Below are 14169 nucleotides of genomic sequence, written 5' to 3' on the forward strand. Positions count from 1 at the left end.
CTTTGTCAAACTTTCCTCAAGTCCCGTGTTACACACTACACACTTCCTCAGCAAAACCTGAAATGGCCCTAGCGCATGTTGTTTGCGCCTCTTCACCAAGTCACCTGCCCCTCCCCCATTTTTATCTAGATTGTAGGACCTCTAGACAGGAACTATCATATCTGGGTTGCGCATCGTACATGACCTAGGATCCTGTCAGGGAGGTTAGTAAATTTCAAGTGTGGTTTAATGGAGTAAATAGAAGAAAATTATGTGTGAAGGTGTTGTGAGGTCCCAGGGGCTAGCCCTGCTTCCTGGTGATGCATGAAGTGCACACACACCTATTTTTTCCATACATTTAGTTGTCTAAAGGGGCTCTATAAGCATACAATGAAGTGCATGTAGAGTAGAGATTCTCCACACAAAGGGGGCAACTCTGACTGGGCCAGTTTCTCCACTTTTGTGGAAGAGCTTTATTTACATACATTGTTATACATGGTGAGCCCTCTATGTGCTGGCCTAAAATATGGACAGCAGGTGGCGGTATGGTCACCCCATGCATCAGCAGTGGGGATGGGGCAAGCCCATGTAGCTTGTGTCAAATGTTCTTTCAGTGTGTCAGTGTGTGTGCATGCCTCTGAACTCCCCAGGATTTATCAAGCATTGGACTTCAACCTAGAAGAGGTGCAAATTGCCACATGACCACGGAAGTGGTCAGGTAGAGTTGGGCCAATCACCATCTCTCTTCCTAATCCAGCTGACATATTTGCTGCAAGGATAAAATGGGATAACCTTGATGGAAACTGCTTTTTGCCAGGAAAGGAGGACACAAATGTGAATATTAGCAATTAAATGAGTAGAAGAACTGTTGCCTTCTCGCTTCTCTCTTTCAAAACAATATTAAAGGTTTCAGAAATGTCACTTTGGGATCTTCTTTAAATTAAAGTTTGCCTTTTGTTTTGTGAGCTTTTTAGACAATCTTACCACTATGCTTATGTGATTTTCTGCGTGAGGGTAAGAAATCAGCAGAAAAGCACAGGCACAAAAGCTAAGATTCTGGTAAATAATACAGAAGGAGGGTGATCGGAAGTCTGGAGTTTATACACTGTTTGGCCCTTTGTAGTCAATTCCTGTCTAATTAACTGACATAGTCTAAATAACAGTTAGGCTCATAAATATATGCTCATCAGTTGAAAAATATACAACCTTGGAGACTGCATTGCTACACTGGAACATCACAGGAGCCAGGTCTTCCTCTGATGTTTTGCATGTGTGAATGGGCCAGCAACCACTACAGACAGAACTTCCTATCAGTTCATATTCCCTCAAAACACAGTGTTTTTTCAGTGACAGCAGTACATGCCCTCAGCTGCAAGTCAACAAGTCTCAAGTTTTATAGGTGGGAATCACTCTCACCTATATCATATGGATTTGTTCCCTCTTAAGCTACTCACCCTTAAGCAGGAATTGGATCTGATCTACCCAGTCCATCGCTTCTGCAGAGCTAACAGCTGTAAACTGCAAAGGAAGAATTCAATAGAGTCACTGCAAGATTTCTGCCATAAGGTCTGTAGCAACTACTAATTTACAGGTGATTGTACTCCATGTGCAAGCCACACTTAAGGAAGCATGCTACTGATTTCAGGGTTTGCCCCTGTCAAGTACTTCATTAAGCATGAATACATAAAAGCATGTATCACAGACAGAGGTTCCATATTACCCACTAACATCATTCAAAACACATCACTTTTTAGATCTGGCAGTTTATGCATTTGGCTGCTGAATCACTAAGTGATGAAAAAAATAATATGCATGCACCTGTAAATTAGCTATATATTGTAATGTTTTGGTCTTGTGATGCCCCTCATCTCTACTATTGTCCCATCTCTCTTTCTTCTACATAAAATAAAGTGGAGTTCTACTGACAGTACATGGTTATTTTGGAATCCCACAAAGACACATGATGAATTCTCCTGCCCCATTTGTTTTGCAAACCCCAGACAAATCATGGCAGTAAGTTGGGGTGCACAACTTGTCACTGCTCATATTCAACATGGTTATTATTATTATTAAAAGCAGAATCAAACAATAGGACACAGTCCTAAGATCCATTACAGACCCGTTTTATCTGTAAGCCACCTTGAATCCCTGTCAGGGAAAAAGTTGAATGAATGAATGGCAGTAAATATACTGAAAGCATGCCGTATGTTCTTATGACAACTGGAGACAAACCTCTCCTGATCAACTTGCAAACAACTACAGCAGGGGAGTCCTCATGTAGGCATGGCCAGGAGTAGACACTGAAGCCTCAAACACATGCAATGCAAAAACATACATGTGCTCAGTACCACAGTTAATGTAGGCATGTGCTCAGTACCAGTTAACCACTGGTCCTGTTAGCTAGGGATGATGGGAGTTATAGTCCCAAAACATCTGGAGGGCCGAGTTTACCTATGCCTGAGTTAACGGTTAAGAGACTGAGGCAAAGCTGGCCATACCACGAGGGACCTCTAGGTGGCAACCTATGGCAGTGCTTTGAAGGGGGAGCTACTTCACTCCTGCAGTGTATGTGTGTGGACTTATAGCTGAGTGTTCACAACCTAAGCTAAGGATCAATGAAGGAAGGAGGGATCAGGATATTAAGGGATGACCAGGTGGCAAGCAGATAGTCTTTCTAGCAGTGGGTAGCTGCTAGGTAGCAGGCTGTGCAGGGAGGGTGAGGAGATAAATAGCAACAAACTCGTAGTACCAAAGGGTAGCGTCTGATTCACTTAAAACTGGTTTTTCCTGGGCTGAAGTCAACCTGAGCCATCTTTCCACATGTCAATCGGCTGTAAACATAAACTGATATACAAGTTAGCCCTAAAACCAGAACTCTTGGGTTCCCTTTCCAGTTTTGGAAAGGAATTGGGGAGTGGACATGAATCGAGCTTGCTAGCTTAGAGTGGGAGGAGGAAAGTGTGAAGGTATTTTCAAATGAAGTCCACAGTGGTTCTTGCTTTGATTGGATTTGTTATGCAAATGTCAAAAGTACACTGGCCTGAGGAGAGAGGAAGGCCTCTCCTCTCCTTTCTCTTTCAGATTTTAACAGTTATCAGAGTGAATGGTGTGGAAGAGGCTCAAAGGCAGTCAAATTTTCATATATAAAAAGTAGTCTCCAGGTCAGATTGATAAGATTTTGTAGCCAAGTAAGGAAGAGAAAATGCCTTGGGTACTGCAGGAGGAGGCCCAAACCCAGTCCTGACACATCTCTACTGGGAGGTGCCCTGACTCCCACCCAACACATGCAGACAGAAGATCTTACTTGTAAGTAAGAAAGAGATTCAGGCAAGTTAACAGTATATGCTTGGCAGCTGATACAGTGCTCTGGAGTCATGATTTAGGAGTTCAGGAGCAGTGCAAGATGTTCAGAACTAACTGGAAGGGATGAAAATGTCCCAACAAATTTCCCTGCCCTTCTCACCAAGCTTTTAAAGACAAGGCATGGCGCCAGAGCCATCTTTCCCATAGGGCTTAGTGGTGCGTTGTGCCAGGGTGCCGGCCTCTCAGGGGTGCCCCAGCGAGTGGGGGAGCTGCATGGCTTTGCCAGCGGCCTCCCCTTTCCCTGCACGCCCACCAGCTGCGCCCCGCCAACCATGCAGCATGCCTCCCAAGCCTCCTTGGGAGGAGAGCGATCCCCGCAGAGGCTTAGGATGGAAGCTGCGCCCCGCCAAATATATGGCTGGCGGGCACGCAGCTTCCCTCCCAAGCTTCTGCGGGGATCGCTCTCCCACAGCGGTGCAGCTTTGCAGCCCCCCCATCCGTGGTAATTTGGGGGTGCTGAGTGGATATTTGCACCCCGGCACCGCATCTGCTAAAGATGGCCCGGCATGGCACGTTCACTTGCTAGACTCACTTGTCTTGTAGGAATGACGAGATTTCAAGTGCATGCTCTGTCAGGGCAGTTGGGTCTGCTTTCATCTACAAAGCCAATGCCTGATTCTAGGCAACAAGACTACACCCTTCTGTTCAGTTGCTGACTCATCCCCTTGGCTGATCAAAGCTATCCCCAGGCTCCACTAAGTTCCTCAAGAATATTAGAAGGAAGAGCTGGCATCCCTCTTCCCCTTCCAAAGTTCCCCCCTCCTCCAACCCAGGTTCCCATAACTCAGTCCCTGTACCCAGCTCCTTTTCTCCCTCCTCTTCTGTCAGAGCCTGCCAATCCAATCCTGACAGCACTGTGGGGTTCATAACAGGAGTCTTCAGAGGCCAAGGGGTCAGGGTTCCATTGTCCCCACTCTCTCCTTTCAACTAGCACTAAGCAGAATTCCTTGGCTGGAAACTCTGGCCATTTGGGCGGACACACCTACCTCATAGGTACGTTTACCAGGAGAGGTCAGCTCGAAGCAGCAATCTCTTCGAGAATCCTTGCGCAAGTGGAAAGCCATCTGGGCATGGTAGTTCCCAATGGCAAACATGCCTCTTGGTTGCTTGCCTGCATAATACAGTAATGATGATTCAGCAAACTTCAAGTTGCTAGCTTGCTTACAGATATCACTTTCACAATACAAGACCCAACCTGTGTCTTCCAGATTCTCTCTAAAGTGGGTGGGAAGAAAGAGCCATGTGGGCAGACAGAAGAGGGGCCCTGAACTGTTTCACTGTCTGTATTTTCCTTCCCAAAACTGCTTTTTTAAAAAGCCATTATTTTCTACAGTGGATATTACTTCTAGTCATTGAGCCTCATTGAAAGAAGGGAACATGTTCCCCTTGGTGCTGTGTTGGGGTTTAGAAGTAAACTCAATTCTGCACAGGGATCTGCCACCATTATGTCAAGTGTGGCAAGCCACTATATATTGACCTCAGTCCTTCCACTTGTAATATAGTGATATTATTGGCCTAACTTACACAGTTGTTGCAAGGATGTCTCTGATGAAAGACATGGAGTGCTTTGAACAGGCAAAATGTGGTATCCGAGTACTGCTGTATGATGCTGATGTTGGTGACTAAAAATCCCCTTTAACACTGGCAAAATTTACAGACAAAATGGAACTCTGCCTAAGTCCCAGCGTATATGCTACAACTTGCAACTGCCACGTCGAGGTTGCTTTAAATTGTATATGTATAGATAATACTGCAAAACATAATTGCTTACTTAGCCCCGGTGTCCATTATCCCTTGAATTGTGCTGGGGGAAAATCCTGTTATTGAGTCCTCCTCCAGCTCTGAATACTCCTAATGCTGTCCCCTCTATCGTCTATTTCTTCTTGTATATTTTTTTTACCTGCTCTGCATTCAATCTCCCTGGATGGGAGGCACAGTATAATCGTAGCCCATCTATCTAGGCATGCCAAATTTGGTTGGAAGTATTAGCTTCCTGTTTATATGCATCTGATGGAGCATAACTGAAAAATATTTATACATGCTGACACATAGATTATATATGGTCACTTAGGGGAGGGTTAAAGCCCGCCTGACAACTAATGGGGGAAAAATGGGCAGTACTTTATTTACACAGGGCCTTGTGTCCGTATTTCTCCTTTCCCTCATTCTTTACTGACAAGGGTGTTGGAATACAACCAGACTCTGTTCTCCGTTCGTAAGGCTGCATCTAAATGGCAGATTCCCACACTGCCTGGTGGGCAATTTATCATCCAGTTGGAAGAGCCACTGTGATGTACTGCTTAGAAGGTTACATGTGGATGAGAGAGACCCAGGTTTAGATCCCTGATTGGTTGAAGCTCATTGGTAAGCAATTATCCTAGCCTAACCTACCTCACAATAAGAATGTAAGAAGAGCTAGTAGCCCATCTAGTCCACTATTCTGTGGCCAAGCAGATGCCAAGCAGGACCCATTGGCAGGGTTGCAACAATGCTGCTGCAATGATAAAATGAGCTCAGCCCTCTGTATGTGCCTCAGAGTTTCATGGAGGAAGACTGAGGACAATATCTAAATTACGTTTAGAAAGCAATACTGAGGAACAAAGGAGCTTCAGAGATGCACCAGAGTTCAGGCAACTTTCACCTGCTGTCCCTCCATTCTGGGGACCAACGAACATGAAATCAGGATTGAGGGAAAGCTTAACAGAACCTTCCTTCCTTCCTTCCTTCCCTCCCTCCCTCCCTCCCTCCCTCCCTCCCTCCCTCCCAATGTATCTGGATAGTACAGTGAAAATACTGAAGGGATATGGCTGTGTACATGTGTCAGGAGTACAACATACTTTTTTCATTTGCAAAGTAGTAGAAGGCCATATTGTCAAGGACACACCATCGCTTCTGCCACTCAGAGCCAAATATTTTAGAGTCTGTGAAAAAGAAAGAAGAAGGTGCTAGGTGACAGGAGAAGAATAGGAAAAGAAGGAGTGTCTCTTCATCCACAAAAGGTATCCCAAGATGTGCCTTCTACATCAATCAGAGGGCATTACTACTACTAATACTACTAGTACTTTGTACCAGCAATCTGCCAACCACTGTACAGTGGTACCTTTGGTTACGTACTTAATTCGTTCCGGAGGTTCGTTCTTAACCTGAAACCGTTCTTAACCTGAGGTACCACTTTAGCTAATGGGGCCTCCTGCTGCTGCCGCATGATTTCTCTTCTCATCTTGAGGTAAAGTTCTTAACCCGAGGTACTACTTCTGGGTTAACGAATTCTGTAACCCGAAGTGTTTGTAACCCAAGGTGTTTGTAACCCGAGGTACCACTGTATAGACAACATAAAAGACACAACCACTTTGTCTATGTAAAATAAATTGGAAGCCCTCTGGACAAGGACTATGAGCAAATTCACATTAAAAAATTGTTATCAACTTCAAAATGCACATGTCAACTATGAAGAGCACACTAGTATATATTCTACTTTTGTTTTCAAAATGTTTGTAGGTGACCTCTGAGGAAGAATAAGGCACACTCTACTTGTGAGAGATATTCTAGGGGCAGAGCAGCATGGCTAATTCTGTCCCCTCTGTCTTTATCTGTTACAAAATCACTTTTATTACTACCTCACATGTCCCCTTCATTTAGCAGGAGAAGGCAACACCTTCTCCAGACTGATGGCTTTCTTAATTAAGACCATTCCAGAAAAATCTCAAACTATTTCCTAATCACTGGCATCCATTAAGAGGCATCTCATTGATCCTTCTGGGCCAATAGTAGTAATCTGCTTAACAAAAGTATAATCAGATATATGTTCCTAACAGTATTTCAGAGGCAAGTAACAGGCAAGTAATACATATATACATACAGTACATGTACCTTCCGTAGTTGATACAACACATCTGCATTTTTCACTTGGACACTTTTCCTAACATCTAAATCGGTGGATGAGAAGCTGCCCACAGGGCTTTAAATTTTCAACAGATGGACAGCATAGGGATGGATTATGAATGGATAAATCAACAGCAGGTGCTGTGAAGATTAGTTTGGCAGATTTTTACCTCTGGATCTCTTTTCCAAGTAACCTTGTTTTAGAATGCCTCCTTGCTCTTGAGTGGCCTTCTGCAAGTTGCTCTCGGCTTAAAAAAACAAAAACAAAATCTCAGTAAGCATGGAAAATTATGCTTGGGGAATCTTCCAAGACAACAAAATCAAGGAAATCAGTAGTATTTTAATCAAACTACACCCACAATTATCATCAATTTCCATTATATATGTGATGGAAAAGGCAGTCACTGCCAAACAGCTTTCATGTGGCTGGGCTCTGTATCATGTCAGTAAGGGAGGCATGGGCCAATCAAATTAATCATATTGGTTGGTACTATGCCAGTGCTACATCTCTGGCTATATACACATTCTTGTTTATTCTGCATCCAGTGCTGTCCCATGGTTGGTTTGGGAAGCAGTATGCACACATTAGCCCTAGTCTATACCTATCCTGTATATATCCTGTCATTCCTTTTGAAATACTGAGCTTTTCTCCAAATCAGCTTCAATTAAATTGGGGGGGGGGGGGAATGACCTAGCTGTGTTTTAAGCCGGTGATGTGCACACAACCTCCAGCTATGTGATATACAAAATTTGGATTCCAGCATAGGGAGATGACCTACCACTTCCATTTGGTCTTGAACATTGTGTGTGTGTGTGTGTGTGTGTGTGTGTGTGTGTGTACGTGTGCATGTTTGTGTATGTGTAAAATCCTAGTCCAGGCTGAACTTGCTTGGAAAGCCTGTTTAGACAAGCTTATTCATTTATTGAAAAGCATTTGCATACCACTTAATATTTTAAACATACCTAAGCGGCGTTAAACAATACATCATCAAAACATTAAACCTAAAACCAGTAAACAGAAATATAAAAACACATGAAGGCATATAAAAGCAAACCAGAAATAAACAGAGGATTCAAACCCATGAAAGTTGTCACTGTGGGATAAGCTGCACAATCCTATACATGTAGTCTCAGAAGTAAATCCCAGTGAATTTAGTGGAGCTCACTCTCAGGTATGCGGGTATAAGATTGCAGGCATAAACAACCAAATGGAGACATTCATTGTGATGGGATAATATGTGTTGATATAACTTTGTCATTGCTTCAGTGTGCATCCAGTTCCAAATGCAATCCACGTTCTGAGGGGCTCCATGAAACCTCTACCCTTGGAGGTGTCCAGCTGTAACTATGTATAAGTTGCTAGAGCTGCAACCTACATGGCAGTTGCACCCTTTGCTCTGGAGAATCTTTCTCATCCCTTGTGTGTCTCCAGTTTTTCAGTGGTTTAGGAAAATGTGCTCTGTAAATCTTCAGAGATGTTCTCTTTGTTGTTATTATTTCACATTTTCCAAGATTTGGTAATAAAAATTGAATCTGAGTGAATCTTGGCTCTGGCAGCAGCCCCGTGTTGGGTTTTGGACCCATTATGAAGTGAAAACACTCTCACTTCACAATACAGCCCATTTCACACTGTGAATGCATTTAATACACATCTTGGCACATCAAGCTTGGACTTGTGAATCGATCTGCAGTCTGCCTCAGCCAGAGATTTACACCCTTTCTCAGACATTTACATAACCTTTTGCCTAGGCTGCTTATATTTCTTGTTAATTAGCTGAAAGCTGGAAATGTAGAGTCAATTAATTTTTCCAATTTCTCAGTGTCCATACTAGGAAACCAGGGGGCCCAACCTAGAGAGCTGTGGTGACAGCAGCAAAGCTTATCCAAGGCATCTTGCTGCTGCAAGTGGCTGCACTGCATGATCTAAGTGAGGCACCCCTGGAAGTATCCACCGCTGTAATGTAAATAATGCTGTCACAGAACTCTCAGATTGTGCACAGCAGCCACTTGGGATGCCAGTACAGTTGGACCATGTCTCATCAACAGGAAGGTGTTGCAGAAATGCAGCACAAATAGATAAGCCATGCCTAGTACACAAGCTAGTGGTACACAAGGTTCCACAGTCTATGTACATATTGTCCAATTGGCAGATGATCAACACCAACATACAGCAAGCTTTAATGCACCTAAGCACAGCAAATCTTCATGTGAAAACTATTGTAGCTTGTGCCTTTTAGAAGAGGGCAAAAGGCAATCTATGGGAGAAATGTGCAATTCAAAGTTTAGGTAGCAATGTGCAAATCAAACACATACATACACCAGGATGTTCTGCTCTCTAGCACTCAAAAGGATGGCCATTCTGTTTCGGAAAATATCAGCTTTTAGTTTTTAATCTATACAATAATGTACTATGAGATGTTGTAGTGAAGATGATTAAGCTTCTAGAGGTGTTTGGCTCAGCTACTTGCCTGGCCATTTATTGGCTTAGCTGCTCTCATCATCATCCAAATTTCTGAGTGATGCATTCTGAAGCAAAAGTTGAGTTTGCATTCAGAACGTGACTTTAAAAACTCAAAATTGGAACGCTTTAAACTCTTGATTGTTTTGATCTTGGAAGGCTTCAGATATAAAAACTCAATGTGCCTATTGTCAACTTACTGCCTGCTATCTAACAAATGCCACTTATCAAATTCTGCTATCTAATATTGAGTGCCAATTACAATATATAGATGAAAATACTGAGAGATTATGTTTTAGGAATGTTCCTGCAATTAGAGAAAACCCAGCGAATATTTTCCACTAAAATTCAGAAAGAGTGCAACCACAAAATACAGTTAAAGCACTTTTAGCCACTGTAACAGTCCACAGAATTTCACATGTATGAATGACAAAAATGATAACTTGCACTTAAATGCAACATCTCTCCTTTTGAATATATAGTAAATGTATGCATGTGTATGTAATACTATAGGAGTGGTCAATGTTGTTGGATTATAAATCCCACCATCCCTGCCCATTAAACATGCTGGTTGGAGCTCTTGAGTCCCAGAACACTCAACACTGATGGCACGAACCTTTTATGAGAAACTTGGCCACATGGGAGGGGCTCAGTGTGGCAAACTACTCTTTCAAACTCTGACCAATCTAGCAGACAGAGTATTCTCCAAAGACTAAGAAGTTAGTCTAGCGATAGATGTTCTGCAGTGGTAATTGGTGGTTTGTTTATGTTCTAGAGCAAGAAATAAAAGTGGAATCTAACTGCAGGGTAGGGCTGAAACTTGTTTCTATCTAGGTGTGCATTTCTTCATGCTTTTTGCGTGTGTTTTTTAGATATAGAAAGGTGTGTCATATACACAAGGCCCTCTCAGGGGGGCAGATGTCCAGGGCCCCACTCAGCAGCATGAGAAAGACAGCCTCCTGAACACAGCAGGGCTGTCTTATCACATTTTGAAGTAAGTAAACTAATACACATTACCATCTAAAGAGCAACCCCTCCATAAGACCATTAAGGCCAGAGTCTAAAATTACCTAACTGCACCACTGGGCGTTGTAAAAAAAGCAAAAGCAAAACACAAGTCCTTGCTTGCAGCTCACAATAAAAACAAGAGGGAGAGAAATAGAAAACGTTTACATTACCTGGTATGGAGAGTGAAAGAAGGAAGGAAGAGTATAATAATCAAGAAGTAGGAAAGAATAAGGAAAAAAAATGGACATCAAGAGGGAAATGCAAGAGAAAAATGATAGTTTTTTTAATAAAGTCTTCAAGTGAAACAAAAGAGGCCAGCTGACTATTGAGAGGGAGAGAGTTCCATCCGCAAGGAGCCAAGAGAGAAGGCATAAAGACAAGCACAAGGGAATGGAGGTTTAATCAGAGTATTAGTATCTGATGAACTGAAAGTTCAAAGAAGAGAACAGAAAGAAAGCAATGCAGATGAATAAAGAAAGCACAAGAACAGGAGGGGATTTAAAAGTTTAAAATAATAAATTTAAAATGTTATAAAGGAAACCAGTGCAGGGAAATGAAGGAGAAGGAGAAGGAGAAGGAGAAGGAGAAGGAGAGGAGGAGTTTGGATCTGATATCCCGCCTTTCACTCCCTTTAAGGAGTCTCAAAGCGGCTAACATTCTCCTTTCCCTTCCTCCCCCACAACAAACACTCTGTGAGGTGAGTGGGGCTGAGAGACTTCAGAGAAGTGTGACTGGCCCAAGGTCACCCAGCAGCTGCATGTGGAGGAGCGGAGATGCGAACCCAGTTCACCAGATTACGAGTCTACCGCTCTTAACCACTACACCACGCTGGCTCTATAGTGGTATAGCCATGATTACAGAATGAAAAAAGAAAAACCAAATGAACAAAAAATGAAAAAAGACCAAATGAAACAGAAAAACCGATAAATAAAATATGCAGAAGAGACACAAGATAGAGTGACGGTTTCTGTGTGCCTCTTTGCTGCCCCATGCTCAATTTACTTATTCTTAAATATCACAAAAAGCTACACTACAAACATTACATGATGCAAAACACTACTAGCACCTGGTGTTTTGTCTTCACAAGGAAACAACCCTTTGGGGTTGGTTTTGGAATTTCTCACTATGCAGGGAAGCGGGATGCCAAAATAACTTCATGTCTAGCTATCCCCACATTTCACATTTGGCCATGTCTCTGTAATAGGTTTGCTTCTGTTTATTTCATGACGAATGAACACATGGTGAGCAGGGAAAGAAACCCTGGACCTAGATGCGTTAATAAAGCAAACACATGATGCTTCCAAAATCTGTCTAACACACACCATCTTGGCCACAAGGATCAGCATCTTCTTCCCAAACTCCTGGGAGGTCAAGAATTCCACCCTCTGGAGCGTGCTGCCAGTCTGCTAGTGAGCGCACCAGACTCCCGTGGAAGCTTGGCACTGTTCCATGCAGTAGTTAATTTATATTGAATCTCTCCCCCACCCGCCTATCTAAAAGTGCTACTGATCATCTCCCCAGTGACCATGTTCAGCAGCTTTTTAAGTATGAATCCCTTACCAGAAGGGGGTTCCTTCTTGTTTTGCTAAGCGGCTCTCTCTTAACATGCCAATTCATCCATGTTGTCAAATTTTCCCTCCCCTACTCCTCTCTTCCTTCACAGAACTATTTTCATTTTGGAGTTTTATGACTCTGCAAAACTCTGGGGGTGGACATAAATCCTTTCAAATGTGTCTCGAGGTGAGGTGAGACACAACTGCAGCAGCCAAACATAAGAGTTCATTTGTGCAGAATTCCACCCCACCCTGTCCCGTTCTAAGCTTTTTTATTAGGGGAGAGAATAAGCTATTGTTTTCTTCTTCCCTAAGTGAAAAATTCAGTGTTTAACCCTATCTTAAGGAGCAAGGTTCCCCCCAGATGTGCAAGCAGCAGTCCACATTCAGGATTGGGTACCAAAGTACAAAGGAAAAGGCTGCAAAGTATCTCTTCTCCCAGGAAACTAGGCATATTATAGTCAATGTGTTTGGAAGACTCTCTTACAAGGGGTTGGAATGGCTAGACTGGCTAGTGACCACTGCTATCTGTTTAGGGTTGTTATTGTGGATTTCTCTGCAGTGTTCAGTGTGGTTTACCTGCTCCTTACTGAACAGGCTAAAAAAGTCATATTGCCCATAAACATGCCCACTAGCATTCTCACCTCTTGGGATGTCAGCAAACAGAATGCTGACAACTAATGCATGTTCTCTAAGGAAATATCAGCTTGGTTAGGAAAACGCTCACATGAAGATATGGCATAGCAAGGGTTATGTTCTCTTGGCAGGAAGGTAGGGAAAGAGGTAGGAGTGATGAGCAGCCACAGAAGCTGAATCCTAGGAAAGTCACTGGAAATGCACCCAGATTAGTAGCAGGGGGTTAAAAACCAAGGATTTTAGCCAGATGAAGATGGCAGAGGCCTAAGCAGTGAGGCCTAAGCCCCACCATTGCTATTACTGCTTTTGATTCCAATGAAGCAAATGCCCCAAGCCAGTGGGATTGAGTGAAAAAAGTAAGTGCTTGGGTCTGGGAAATCCAGATTCCAATTCTATCTTTGCCATTGGAATCCAAAAAATTGCAACAGCAACATTAGACAATGTGAATGCTGATGCATCCAATGGATAAACACAGCCTCTGCCTGGGCTACCTCATGTAGATATCCCTGTAGCTTACAACAGAACCAATACATTATTAGGTGTGCTCAGTCCCCTGCCCCCCAAGTAAGCTGTAGAGGATATGAACATGAAAGCTTGCATTGCACTTGGTGGAGCGGGGCTGACTATCTAGTCTTGTGTATTTCAATATTTTTAAGCTTCAATTTCCCATCAGTACAGTGGTACCTCTGGTTAAGAACTTAATTTGTTCTGGAGGTCCGTTCTTAACCTGAAACTGTTCTTAACTTGAAGCACCACTTTAGCTAATGGGGCCTCCCGCTGCCGCCACACAGCTGGAGCACGATTTCTGCTCCCATCCTGAAGCAAAGTTCTTAACCCAAGGTACTATTTCTGGGTTAACGGAGTCTGTAACCTGAAGCGTCTGTAACCTGAAGCATACATAACCCGAGGTACCACTGTAAAACTAGAACAACTGGGGCCTATATGATCATTAAGAGGGCCATAGAGATTGTACTGAAATGTGTACTCCGTTTTCCTACTATCACCTGAGTCTAACTGCCACCCTCTTCTGGCGGAAGTGTGGGAAACAGAAATAGCACTGGGGCTAAAAGTGGACTCTTCCTCTTCCCGGCAACCAAGCACCATATTTTTCGCTCTATGAGACGCACCAGACCATAAGACGCACCTAGTTTTTGGAGGAGGAAAACAAGAAAAAATAATATTCTGCATCTCAGAAGCCAGAACAGCAAGAGGGATCGCTGCGCAGTGATCCCTCTTGCTGTTCTGGCTTCTGGGATAGCTGTGCAGCCTGTATTCGCTCCATAAGACGCA

General features: G+C 43.2%; 1 protein-coding gene across 6 annotated transcripts in view; it reads right to left on the reverse strand.

The window, feature by feature from the left end:
* Nucleotides 1-14169, reverse strand: part of SKAP1 (src kinase associated phosphoprotein 1) — a 337471-nt gene that overhangs the window by 98711 nt on the left and 224591 nt on the right. For all 6 annotated transcript variants that reach the window (XR_003709296.2, XM_028751958.2, XM_077917343.1 and 3 more), the window contains 4 exons: nt 7395-7472; nt 6180-6263; nt 4329-4453; nt 1434-1497 (listed from right to left, as the gene is read on the reverse strand). Coding sequence is in view for 5 of the 6 variants with exons in the window: in XM_028751958.2 (XP_028607791.2) it covers nt 1434-1497; nt 4329-4453; nt 6180-6263; nt 7395-7472 (351 nt within the window). In the remaining variant the exon portion in view is untranslated. The remainder of the gene's footprint in view (nt 1-1433; nt 1498-4328; nt 4454-6179; nt 6264-7394; nt 7473-14169) is intronic.

The sequence above is a fragment of the Podarcis muralis genome, chromosome 13 (genome assembly GCF_964188315.1).
Source record: "Podarcis muralis chromosome 13, rPodMur119.hap1.1, whole genome shotgun sequence".
Lineage (NCBI taxonomy): Eukaryota > Metazoa > Chordata > Lepidosauria > Squamata > Lacertidae > Podarcis > Podarcis muralis.